Genomic DNA, 13,418 nt, shown 5'->3' with positions numbered 1-13,418 from the left:
AAAGGAGCAAAGGAAAAAAGAGAAGCAAACCAAGAAACAGACTTTTAACTATAGAGAACAAACTGGTGGTTATCAGAGGGGAGGTGGGGGGATGGGTAACATAGGCAATGGGGATTAAGGAGTGTCTGTTATGATGAGCACCTGGTTTGTATGGAAGTGTTAAATCACTATATTGTACACCTTAAACTATATCACACTGTATGTTAACTGGAACTTAAATAAAAACTTTTTTTAAAATTACATAATAATGGGGAGCCTGGCGGGCTCAGTCAGTTAGAACATGTGACTCTGGATCTTGGGGTTGTGAGTTCAAGCTCCATGTTGGGTGTAGACACTGTGTAAAAATGGAATCTTTTTTTTTTTTTTTTTAAATATGCAGGGCGCCTGGGTAGCTCAGTCGTTGGGCATCTGCCTTCGGCTCAGGTCATGATCCTGGGGTCCTGGGGTCCTGGGATCGAGCCCCACATCAGGCTCCCTGCTCAGTGAGAGCCCTGCTTCTCCCTCTCCCAATCCCCCTGCTTGTGTTCCCTCTCTCACTGTCTCTCTCTCTCTGTCAAATAAATAAATAAAATCTTTAAAAAATAAAAATAAAAACAATTTTAAAAATGCAATAAAATTTTTGTACTGCAACTTGTTTAGTAGCTTCTTTGTCAAGTGGTCTTTGCTTAGCAGTAAGTAAGCTCAGGATCGTGTGGGGTTTTTTTTTGTTTTGTTTTGTTTTGTTTGTTTTAATTAAATTGGTTGATTTTCTCATAGGAGAAAAGTCTTAAAATCTCAAAAAGCATTTTTAAGAAATACGTGACCAATAATATTTATTTAGCTATAAACCACATATAATATACTAATATTAAAATGAGGACTAAACTTATTTTTTAGATTAGCACAGAAAAACAAAACTTTTAAAACAAGTTCTTTTTTTTTTTTTTTTTTTAACATATAATGTATTATTAGTCCCAGAGGTACAGGTCTGTGTTAAAACAAATTCTTATAGACATGTGTAAGTCCTCATTAGGTCTTTTTTCTTATGAGGGCCAAAAGTCTTCTTAGAAAAAAGATTTTCTAACCCTAAGTTCTTACTTTTCTATCCATAAGTTTTAGTTCTCTGGAATTCTGAACTTTACCTGGTAGAGGTTCGTATGTGTACCAGTCATTTTACATTCTAACTTTAGTCCTTCTTTTGAAAGAATACCATTAAAAACCACATTCTACTTGAAGAGCTCCTTTTAGATTTAAATTTTTACCAAAGTAGCACAGTTTTTTAAAAGTCTAGTAGTTTAAAGGGTTTTAAATGAAAACTGTTGCTCCAGAGTTTTAGTCGCATTCCCTGGAAGAGAAAGAACGGTTGGCTTTACTATTTAATAGCATGCTTATACTGCTATACTATACTGCATCTGCTGGCTTCTTTCTATGAAATATGAGGATTAAGCTTTGAAACTAATATTTACATGTGGGAAAGCCTTCTCTCCTAGTGTATTTTTTACTCTGTGGTTCAGTTGTACTGAACCTTTTCAGTAAGACTCCTTTTCATACCCTATTATTTTTGTTTTTCATCAATATAATTGCAGTTTTTATTCATCCATATGATTTAAACAAACTTAAACTGTTTCTTTGCTCCTTTGACATTTTTGCCCAAGTATACCTTTTCTAAAAGTAGAAAAATTACACCATTAGAAGCAGGTTAATAGGACCCAAAGAATAGTTGAAATCACAATTCCTGGTAGAGATGTTGGTGTCACAGACCTTTTTTAGTGCTTTATCAGAACTATAGTTAAGGTATACACAGTTAAGGACAATTGTGACTGTTCTGGTGCCTTTTGAAATTGAAGCCTGGTATCCATAAAATGCCACACAAGAATATTGAAACAAAAATGATTTGGCTATTTAGAAATAGAAATGTGTGTACATGCATGTTATACATGGACAGACATAATGTATTTGTATACATTTTCATATATTTGTGTTTTTGTTCCCTCTCAGACTATATAGCATTAGATAATTGACTTGTTATAAATATGTAATGGGAACATTAAAAATCTGTAAGGAGGGGCGCCTCGGTGGCTCAATGGGTTAAAGCCTCTGCCTTCAGCTCAGGTCGTGATCCCAGGGTGCTGGGATCGAGCCCCACTTGGGGCTCTCTGCTCAGCGGGGAGCCTGCTTCCTCCTCTCTCTGCCTGCCTCTTTGCCTACTTGTGATCTCTGTCAAATAAAATCTTAAAAAAAAAATCTGTAAGGAGGCTTGAACTCTGAACAGCCTCGGAATATACAGTAGAAAAGCACACTATATAACTTTAAGTTAGCTTAATCTTTTTGCTTTTCTGATTCTGTTGTGAAAATAAGTTCTTATTCAGCAGTGGTGTTTTTATGAAGTGTGAAGACGTAAAGGCTTTTAAGATAAACTCCACATGACAAAATTAAGTATTGAAGTGGCAAACAGTGATGCCACCGTCATTCAGAATTCAAAAAGAAACAATAGCCATGTATGTACCCTACCGGCCATGTCTCCTTTCCCCACAATCACACACTGTTCTAAGGCCATAACTGTTAGTGCCTTAAAATTTCATTAAAATTATTTGGTATATTTCTGTCTAGAAGTCAAGTAAAATGAAAAATTAAGATCTAGGTCTTCTGGAAAGTTGGCTAATTAAGTGCCAACTTGCTTAACTATGTTTTGGCAAACATGTTGAATGAACAGAAAACCCTAGAGAGAGAAGAGGATTTTAAAATCTCTACTTAGAAACCTCTCCAGTTGCCCCCCTAACAGTCATAATCTAGAGAAGTCTAGGCCATGTGATAGATGAGGTGGGGTTACTTTAATTCTACCCTTCCCTGACTGAGGAAAGACTGCACTGAAGGAAAAACCACACTGCTATTCTTATTTTTCTTTTCACTTCATTTTCATTTTCATCAAAGGAATAGTTTTCTCAAAAGAGTGGGTGGCAAGAGTTGCAGGAAAGGAGGGAAGCAGTGTCATACGATAAGCTTTTGCAGCTGTTTGGTTAAGTTACTGAAGCAGAGAGAAATAGGTCTTAACTGGCTAAACTAGATACCTGGACAGCAGTGCTTCACACTGACTTAGTCTCTTCATTTTGGCCTGTTTCACATGAGGGAGGATGAGTGAGCAGGTAAAGTATGGAAGTTAAGAATCCACACATAATTCTTGAGCATAGTAGTCCTTAATAAAATTATCATAATTAGAAAGAAAAAACTTCTTTGTTCTCTTAAGGAAATTAAAATAAATGTAGACTGTGAGATGAGGCATCGAAGATGAATTGATAAAACAACAGAACAAGATAAAAAGGAAGCTGATGAAACTAAGAAAAAAGGGACAAGTGATAATCTCACACAATTTAAAACCACATTGGCAACAGCAAGAAACACAGCAGATACTATGGAAAAAAGAGACACGTAAGACAGGAAAAGGACAAAGAATTAGCAGATGGTAGACACAGAGGACAAATTAACAAAGACTGAGTACAATTCCAGCAGGGCACAGTCTGAATGGCATTTCAAAAGAGAAAGTTGAATGCTAAGATAAAGCCTACAGAACCTCTAAATTTCAAGAATGAAGAAAGAAAACAATTATATATATATATATATATATATGCCAATTGAAAAAGGATTTTAATTATAAAATGAGAAAAATTATTTTGAGGGGCACCTGGGTGGCTCAGTGGGTCTCTGCCTTCTGCTCAGGTCTTGATCTCAGGGTCCTGGGATCGTGCCCCGAATAAGGCTCTCTGCTCGGCGGGGAGCCTGCTCCCCCCCTTCTCTGCCTACTTGTGATCTCTCTCTCTCTCTGTGTCAAATAAATAAATAAAAATCTTTAAAAAAAATTATTTTGACCATAGACTTCAATAACAACAGGTACCAGAAGGAAATGGATGCTGTCAATATAAAGAATATTGGGGGTGGGGGGGGGGAGTGCCAGTGGCACATTTTGGCAAAAGTAAGCATTTGAGCTGTGTCTGAGTAATTAGGTAATCAGGTTAAGAAACAAACAAACAAAAAAACCAGTTTTTACCATTCTTGAAAGGAAGGCTATATAATGTAAAAACAATATATGTAATTAGTGAAACAATTACATAAAATGATAATCAACTAGGAAAAGCTGCAGGGATTTCCCACCAAAACTGGAGGGTTAAGTGTAGGGTTATGTAACATAAGGACACTCAATATATAAGTTGACAATTTAAAAAATAGACTCAAGTACTGACTTTATGTTTAGTGAAAATAAATTAGGTTTCAGTATTTCCAAATAACTATTACAGAGTCATGGTAGACCACGTAGGTAATAAAAAACAAAATTTTAAAATATTAAATTTCTTGTAAAATGGAACTTAAAAGGAAAAGATTTCTATCTAGGCCCACTGTTCCCGACAGTATGAGTGGATTCTTAAATTCCCTGTTCTCTTTACCTCTGCAGTATTTGAAAGTTCTCCGAAGGCTTCTAGAGTGGCTCAAGGAGCTGATAACCCCATTATAGTCTGAAATATGCCTAAAGCAAATCTGTTTGCTTACAGATTTGTTACTGTGGATTATTTTAAGAAGGTACTCTAAGTCGGTTACTCTTTAAAAAAAAAAAATTGAATGATTATAATAAGATTCTTCTAGACACTGGGGCTACAGCAATTATTAGGTCATCCTTTTGGAGTTTACACCCCAACAGAGAAAACATAGATGATTACGGAGTTGGTTATGTGATTAAGTGTTGTGCAGGAGTACAAAGTACCATTAGAAGGTTATACAGGAAACCTTACCTAATTTTGGGGCTGCAGTGGGGAGGAACTGAGGGTTAAGCTGAGACCTAAAGGTAGGTGGAAGTGTTTGGGGTAATTGAAACACCCTTCAGCAAGTGGTTAGCCATTTAAATTAAAATGAAATGGAATTCCAGGACTCCTGCGTGGAGTGGCTGCCCTTGGCTTGGGTCTGTTTTCCGGGGTCCTAGGATTGGGTCCCTCATCAGGTTCCTTTTCTTGATCAGTGGGGAATCTGCTTCTCCTTCTGCCTGCCGCTTGCTCTGCTTGTGCTCTCTCTCTCTCTAATAAATAAATAAAGTCTTAAAAAAAAAATGAAAGGAATCCCAGCTTTATTCCTTATTTACACAAAAATAATTTCTTCGTGAATTCAACAGTTTTAATGGAAACCTTTTAAGCCTAAATAAATCATGGATGAATTTTTATAATCTTTAGATATTGAGATCTTGTAAAGCTTAATATGAAATCCAGAACTCACAACAGGGTTACATGATCAGTATGCCTACATGAAAATTAAAAGTGGCAGATAAACATCATTAAACAAGGTTGAGGGCAAATTAGAAACTGGGGGGGGGGGGGGTTGGGAAAGTAGTCCATGAGACAAAGAGTTACCTTTTCTGTTGACATACTGAACTCATAAATTAATAGTAAGAGCTTCACAGAAAAATGTGTTCAGCCTCACTAACAAAGAAATGCAAGTTAAGTCTAGATACTTTCCCCCAGTCAGATGGGCCCGGATTTTCATCTAGAATTATTTGTGTGTGGCACATCTAAATGTCCCTTAGTGTAAGGCTGGTTAGGTAAATTATAGTACATACCTACAGTGGAATATTACGTAAAGATGAAAACTAATGTTCACTGACAAGAATATCTTAACATATTGTTTACTGGAGGTTATAAATCTGGAGTAAATACTATTTAGATGAAATTACAGACACATGTCTCTTTGGCTCTGTATGCATAGAATGGTATCTAGAATGATCACCAAAGTATTAGGAGTTACTAATTTCATGTAGTCAAATTTGGATGGCAGAAGTTTGTCTCTTTTGAGTAAGAATATCTTTTCTAAAAACAAGGTGTTTAATTGCTTTGCCTGTTTATATTTAATGTTAGCTTAAAATGCTTTCTACTTCTCAAATAAAACTTGACATCTTAGCTTTTCTGAGAGATAATTAGGAGGAAAGCATTTGATTTTCTCTATATTTTGATGAGCTGGGTCATCAGTGACAACTTTATTTGCGTTCCCCTTTTATAATGTACTGACATTTTGATTAATGATTTGATCATTTCATTGAAACATTTTGTCGTTATTTATAAAGAGATATTTATTAGTTTAGGGAGAGTGATGTGATTTTTTCTCATCTGAGTGATTTTCCTGGAGATACAGTAAGTGCTTTGACACAAAACCTGAATAAGACCTGCATTAAAAATAATTGGAAATCTCCTTTGAGTATCACTTATTTTTTAACTTGAGAACCTCTTGTTTGTATGCAAAGAACATTGCAGTTATTGAAACCTAGGCTTTCTAGGCTAAAAAGTAATTGACCAGATTTTTCATGAATATTTTTGTTAGTTTACTGATTTACAGATTCAAAGTTTTTCTCTGTTGCTTTTCCCTTTATTCTAAATATTCTCTACATTCCCTCTATTTTTAATATTCTATTACGATATTTTGGGAAGCCAGCAACCATGTCTCATCTGGATTAATGGGAAATACTGTGCTTAGTATTTGCCACTGTCTGTCAAGAAATTTGAAGTTCATTTGAAACTCTACAGATAGTACGTGGCATATCATGCTCTTAGTGAACTACTTCTGTACGTTTAGAAATATTTTATGAAAAGCTAAGTATATAGATTATTTGATATAAGAACATTTTAAGATACACTTTGTTTCCTCTTTCCTCCTCTTTGCTAGTAAATTAAAAATTATTTTTAAAAATGTTTAGAAATGAAATTCGTTTTGTAAAATGAGACACATGTAAGTGATTTGTAGGGTAAGCAATGCTTGTAGGTAGTTTACTTGCTAATATATTTAAGCTGGTATAACTAAAATTATTAATAAAATCATTTGTATAAAATCTTAGCCTAGCCTTTTAAAATACCTTTACTCTTCCTTAAGATACCTGTAGAGATAGTACAACTTTCATTCTTAAGTTTTAGTTGTAGCACTGTTCAAATACTAATAGCTTAGCTTCTCAGGATAAAAACAAAGTAAAAAATACCAAAATAGCAACAAAAAACTTAATCTGCTTTCACACACACACACACACACACACACACACACCCTCTGTTTTGCTACAGTTTGTAGCCATACACCTCCTTTCCTCTGAGCCAAAAAGGTTATGATCTGGGTTTAATTCAGTTCATTGCTGTTCCCTATAGAAATCAGGTTTTTGGAGAGCTCTAACAGTGTGCTATTGCTGGGCTCTCATCCTTTCTGTTTAAATAATGCAGGTACTTTGATGGAAACCTGGAGAAGCTCTTTGCTGAGTGTCATGTAATTAATCCAAGTAAAAAGTCTCGAACACGCCAGATGAATACAAGGTCATCAGCACAGGATATGCCTTGTCAGATCTGCTACTTGAACTACCCTAACTCGGTGAGTATCTGGTAGTTTAAGGCTAGCACTGACTCTCTGTTTCAGAGGGTAAATCAATTTAAATTATTTAAACAAAGGAAGATCTGGGAGTCTGGGATTGTATTGTAGTAAAACAGTAGCCTATCAGAATATTAAGGATAAAGGAAAGGAGGAGAAAGAATAGAGTTTATTCTTTCCCCCTCCTCCCCTGATTGCTTTTTAAAGCAGCAGCTTGTCATCACACACCTAAATCTATTCTGAGTTTATTTTATTATCATGGGAGAATTGTTTAATAGGTAGGCAGTGAATAGAATTCTTTTCCATCCAGAATAAGATAGATTTAAACTAACATTTTAAAATAAATATCCAAAACACTAATAAAATGTCCTTAACAGTATTTTGCTAGGGAGCTTTCAACATTTTTCATAACAAAAGAGTTTCACTTATAAAGATCCATTCTAATGGAGATTCTTAAACATAGCAAGTGGTGACAGCATTGCAGGAGATGTGGGGACCAGTTAATTGAGTGAAAGTATCCCCCTTAAGCCCTATTGAATTTAGGCAATCTAGTAAAGAATTTTAGACATAATCTTCCTATGAAGGCCTTACTTTATTAGTAACCATAAGAAAATACTATTTGTGACATAATGTATTTAAGTCACTTGGAATTCACCTCTTTAAGATGTTTTAAAATATCTAAGAAATAGCTTAATTCTATAATAGTAACTATCTTATTTATTCTCTGCTTTAATAGTTAAGCACCTCTTTCTGATAATTACTATATACAAAGTCTCTGTCACCAGTATTGTATATTTTAACACATTGAAGGTTTTTCATTGTTTTTCTTAGAAGTTTATATATATAGTATCTCTGTAGAAGCCCATTTGAAGAGAACTAATTTGTTCACGTCCAAGTACTTAGAAAAGAGGTTTTAAAAGAAAGTTAATTAAGTACTCCTAGAGAAATAAAACAATGAGTTAAAATAACTTTGTAGGTAAAGTGTTGAGTTGAATTTCCAAACTCTCAAGTTTTGCTTATAGCCCTGATGCTATTTGTTTTTGTGTAATTATTAAATGTCACTGGGTCTGAATTATTTGTATCTTTCAAATGAGTAAGATATTCTTTCATATGCTGCCTATTCTGAGAATTGTATAATTTCCCTCCTTTAAATCAGTCTTAGGTTGAGTATTTTTTTAAAAAAAATCAACATTTCTATTAAAAATAATTAAATTCATGTTTTGACCATTTTATTGTCTGTCTTTAACAAATTCTCTTTGCCAGGTGACATTTCTGTAGTTCATTAAAGTTTCTGTGAGGTAATACTGAGACCCGAATAATTTTGTCCCAGATTATACCGGGTTTCCTTATTCCCTGGCATTTCTCTTCCCGCTCTATTAAAACCAACTCCTCCCTCGTTTAAATCTTAAATGCAATTTGAGTACTGAAGCTAGCTGCTTACAAATATCCCCTATAACTTTCTCAGTGCCCTTGGTTTTGTCTAACAGTTTTAACAAATTAAAATGAAAAATCATGACTGGAGATTTGAATTGTAAATTTTGCTTGCAAAATTTTTAACTAATGATAGAGTACCTACTATTCATTCATTTATTCAATGCACCAGGCACTATTTTAAGTGTTAGAAACACAATGGAGAATAAAGACATAATGCCTGCTTCCGATAATTTACAGGTTAGTTGGGTAGATAAGAGATAAATAAAATGACATGTTCAGAAAGAAAGGTAAACACTTTGACAGGTCATGATACTGTGGGAACATGTTGGAGAGAGAGACATCTAACCCAGTTTTCAGTTGGGGAGAATCTCCCACAGAAACTGACTTGTGAAATAACCTCTGAAAGTGTGGTAGTTAGGTGAACCAGGAAAATAGAGCAGTGTAGAAACCAGAGGAAGAGAATGTACCTCCAAGAATGATAAAAACGTTGCAAAAAAACTTCAAAGACTTGAAAAGTGAATTTGGAATTAACAACATGAAGATTACTGATGATATTGGAAAGTTAATTTAAGTAGTATGGTAAGATGAGAAACCACACTGCATGGGCTGAAGAATCATTGACTTGAAGATGGGAAAGGAAATAGAGGCACTCAAGATGAACAAATTGCTCTTTAAAGGAAGTTTGGCTATGTGAATGACAGGACAAGAAAACAAACAGCAACATGGGTTGGAAAGTAAGTTAAAAGTTACGGAAACTGTGCCAAGCATTATGAAAAATACAGTGTGATAAAATTAGGACTTCTTTTCTCATGGTGTTTAGACTAATAGAGAAAGATAATTTTAACCTCTTCAGTTCTACAAGTAAATGTCATCTGAGACTCCACTAAAGCTTTAATTGGATGAGTGATTTTTTTTTAAACCTCTGTTGTACGGTTCCCATGTTTCAATTTCCACCATTCTCTTCAAACACTGATACTTGCCTTTTATTAATGTATATCTCCGATACCTTTATCCTCCCAGAAAGGAACTTTGGCTTTATACAGTGCCATATGCAAAGAAGTTTTTTTAAATAAATGCTTTGATAGCTAGTTTGTAGCACTTCAAAATTAACTATTGTGGGTGATCTCTTCTTTAAAAAACAATTTCCTGAGACTTCGGGGCACTTTTAAAGTTCATAAAACCCCCCCCACACCCCCCCATACCCCCGTGTTGAGGCCAATTCAAGGGTTTCTTAGCCCTGGCAACAGTCATGCCTTTATAATAATGTTGTTTTGAATTAAAGCATAAGATCTAGCTCTGCTAACACCCCCACTTCACTAGGGAATATAGTTCGGGCTGTGGTATCTCCCTTTTTATGAAGTAAATAATTTGTATATTCTAATAATCAGACATGTTACATAAAGGCAACTTTGAAGATTGTGAGGATAGTCCACCCTCCCACACCTCACCCCTTAGGCACCTCTGAATCTTTGTGCTGGGAATCTAAGTCCAACCCTTCTTAACTCATTCCATTTTATGGATGAGGGAACTAATGCCCTAATTATTCAGTTTTTATAAACAAAATGGCTTTAACTTTAGGTATTATATGAGCAACTTCTGATGGAGGAGATTTCTTAATGTTCTTACTGCTGTTTGATATTAGTTGCTGGGTGTGTAAAATGACAGGGATAAATGAACCCTGTAAGAGTATTTATGCTTTCATTTCTTTTTTTAAAGGACCATTAATTTCTGTTTTAAGTAATATTTCATGTATTTTTAGTATATTCTGTGTCAGATTTATTTATAAATAAGTTTGTTGATAATAATCCTATCCCTTGAGTTAGGGACCCAAGTAGGTAAGCACAGACTAGTAAAGGAATAGGTATGTGAAAAGAGGAGGATGGAAAGGGAAATGGAACCGGATAGTGATACCTAGATAAGTCCATGATGATAATGCCACTCTTGAGCACAATGAATGTGTTTGTACCAGAGCTTAGTTTTTGATTTATCTTTAGACATGCATGTGTGATTTATTTTTCTAATTTATCTTGTTTGGTAGTGTTACCTAATTAGAATTATTGGAAAAGAGACCTTTAAAAAGCTTTGTTTTTTTCTTATAATGATCGCTGATCTAGAAGTTCCAAAGGTAGAGATGTTTCTTGCAATGATCACTTGGTAACCATTGTGACCTCTAATCTCTCAATATCAAGTATTCATATTTGGAAAAAAACAAGCACATGAGGATGTATATGTGTTTTTAAGTTATGAATAAAACATTTTAGAATTGTTGATCTTTTACGCTGCTATAATTGTCCTATACAGAATGCTCCTTCCCATTATATCCTTGAAAATCAGATGCTCTCCACTGGTGATCTGACAACAAGTTTGTGCCAGATCTCCTTTGCCAACTGGGGGTAATGAGAATAGATTCTTTTGTTTCCTAGTTTCGTTTTGTTTTTGTTTTTGTTTTTAATGGAATATTGATTTCCAAAATACTTACCTTCACTTGTTCTGTGAGTGAGTTAGAATCCTTGTCTATGTGACTAGCACCACGTTTTAAACTGGGTAAATGTTTTCCATGTCATTTTGTCCATAAGACTAGTCTTAGGACTTGGAAACATTTTTTCCCATGTCTGCTTCTGGGCATTCTTTATATAGTTGATGTGCTATAGTGTAGAATTTTGTATCCTTACTATTTGTATCTGAATGTCATAAGCAAAATCAAATTTCATGAGCATTTTTCAAATAACAGCTAGAAAATGGAATGAAATAAAAAGTACCACTTAATATGAGCCACAAAAACAATAAAAGAACTAGAAATAAACTTGGCAAGAAGTGTGAAAGATCTATTATGAAGAAAACTTTAAATACTAAAGGAAATAAAAAGACGGCTTGAGTATTTGAAGAGGTAGAATAATAGTAAAATATTGAAAAAGAAGACTAGACTGATGAGAGTAAGGAGGAACTAGTCCTACCAAATACAAGAATAATCAGTGCAGTAGAATTAGATGGAATCAGATACATGTGAGGGGAATTTGGTGTATTGTAGAAAAGGGCATTTCAAATAAAGTGAATTCAGTAAATGGTATTGGAACAACTTGGTTGCCATCTCGACTAGAATCTTAAATTCCTTCCTAACTCTTTATATTAAAGTTAGTTAATTTAGATGCTGGAAATTTTAAAACTAATAGACTTTGCTACATAGAAGTAGAGAGCTTCTTCATGGATGAAGCTTCTTCATGGACAAAATGTGAGCATTCAGATTTGAAACAGAAAATATTTTCTGTGCTTATAAATGGCCAGTTTTCTAAATAGGTAAAAATCCCTGCCGTTAAATCACTAAGGAAAAAAATAAACCCAGTGGAAAAATGGGCAAAATAGGTGAGAAGAGTGCTCAGAAAAAGAAATACATAGTCTTTAATCTTCTTTCAGATGTTTAAACTTTACCCATAAAATAAATTAAGATCAAAACTAATGGATTTAACTTCATTTTACCTGTTAGAATGGCAAAGATCAAGACGTTTGATAATATACTATGTTGACAGGGTTGTTGGGAAGCCAGGTTCTCTTGAACAGTATAAATTGCTACAACCTCTTTGAATGAAGCTTGGTAATAATCAAAGTGTAAATGTATACCTGTTATAGTATCACCTGTACCAGTTTGTCCCAAGATGCATTTGCATGATCACAATGATGTATATATAGCCAGTACAGTAGCATAGTAATGGTGGACTGTTTAGATAAATTATGGTACCTTCACACAGACTGTAAAAAGAGGTGGACCCATGTGTACTAATGTAGAACAATGTGAGAAATCTATTGTATAATAATTAACCAAGGTGAGAATGTGTACTGCTCTTACTGTGTGTGTAGCTGTGTATGTTAGAACATCTCTGGCAGAATATGTAAGACATTGAAATAGGGATTACTTCCCTGAAGTAGAGGACAACAATGGGGATAAAGGAGACTTATTTTTCAGGGGTGCCTTGGTGGCTTGGTCAGTTAAGAGTCTACCTTTGGCTCAGGTCATGATCCCAGAGTCCTGGCATCAAGCTCCATGTCAGGCTCTGTGCTCAGCAGGGAACCTGCTTCTCCCTCTCCCTCTGCTGCTTCCACTGCTTGTGCACTCTCTCACTCTCTGTCAAATAAATAAAATCTTTTAAAAAAATTTTTTTTTGATGGGGCATCTGAGTGGCTCAGTTGGTAAGTGTTTGCCTTGGGCTCAGGTCGTGATCCCTGGGTCCTGGGATCAAGCTCCACCTATGGCTTAGCAGGAAGCCTGCTTCTCCCTCTCCCACTCCCTTGCTTCTGTGCCCTCTCTTGCTGTGTGTGTCTCTGTCAAATAAATAAATTTAAAAAAAAATTTTTCTTTTGAAAGGGAGACTTTTTTCAGCATAAACTCATGCTATTTTTTTTTTATATTTTATTTATTTATTTGACAGGCAGAGATCACAAGTAGGCAGAGAGGCAGGCAGAGAGAAAAGGGAACCAGGCTCCCTGCCGAGCAGAAAGCCCAACAGAGGGCTTGATCCCAGGACCCTGGGATCATGACCCGAGCCGAAGGCAGAGGCTTTAACCCACTGAGCCACCTAGGCGCCCTAAACTCATGCTATTAAATAGTTGTTTTTAACCATGAGTCTGTATTACCTATTCAT

General features: G+C 35.1%; 1 protein-coding gene across 1 annotated transcript in view; it reads left to right on the top strand.

The window, feature by feature from the left end:
* Window positions 1-13,418, top strand: part of ARIH1 (ariadne RBR E3 ubiquitin protein ligase 1) — a 115,868-nt gene that overhangs the window by 62,181 nt on the left and 40,269 nt on the right. The window contains exon 3 of the mRNA XM_080808747.1: window positions 7,209-7,353. Within this exon, the coding sequence (XP_080664873.1) occupies window positions 7,209-7,353 (145 nt within the window). The remainder of the gene's footprint in view (window positions 1-7,208; window positions 7,354-13,418) is intronic.

The sequence above is a fragment of the Martes martes genome (genome assembly GCF_963455335.1).
Source record: "Martes martes genome assembly, chromosome: 7".
In the NCBI taxonomy this organism is placed as follows: Eukaryota; Metazoa; Chordata; class Mammalia; order Carnivora; family Mustelidae; genus Martes; species Martes martes.
Note: the sequence above shows the minus strand (reverse complement) of the source record. Positions and strands in the feature narration are given on the sequence as shown.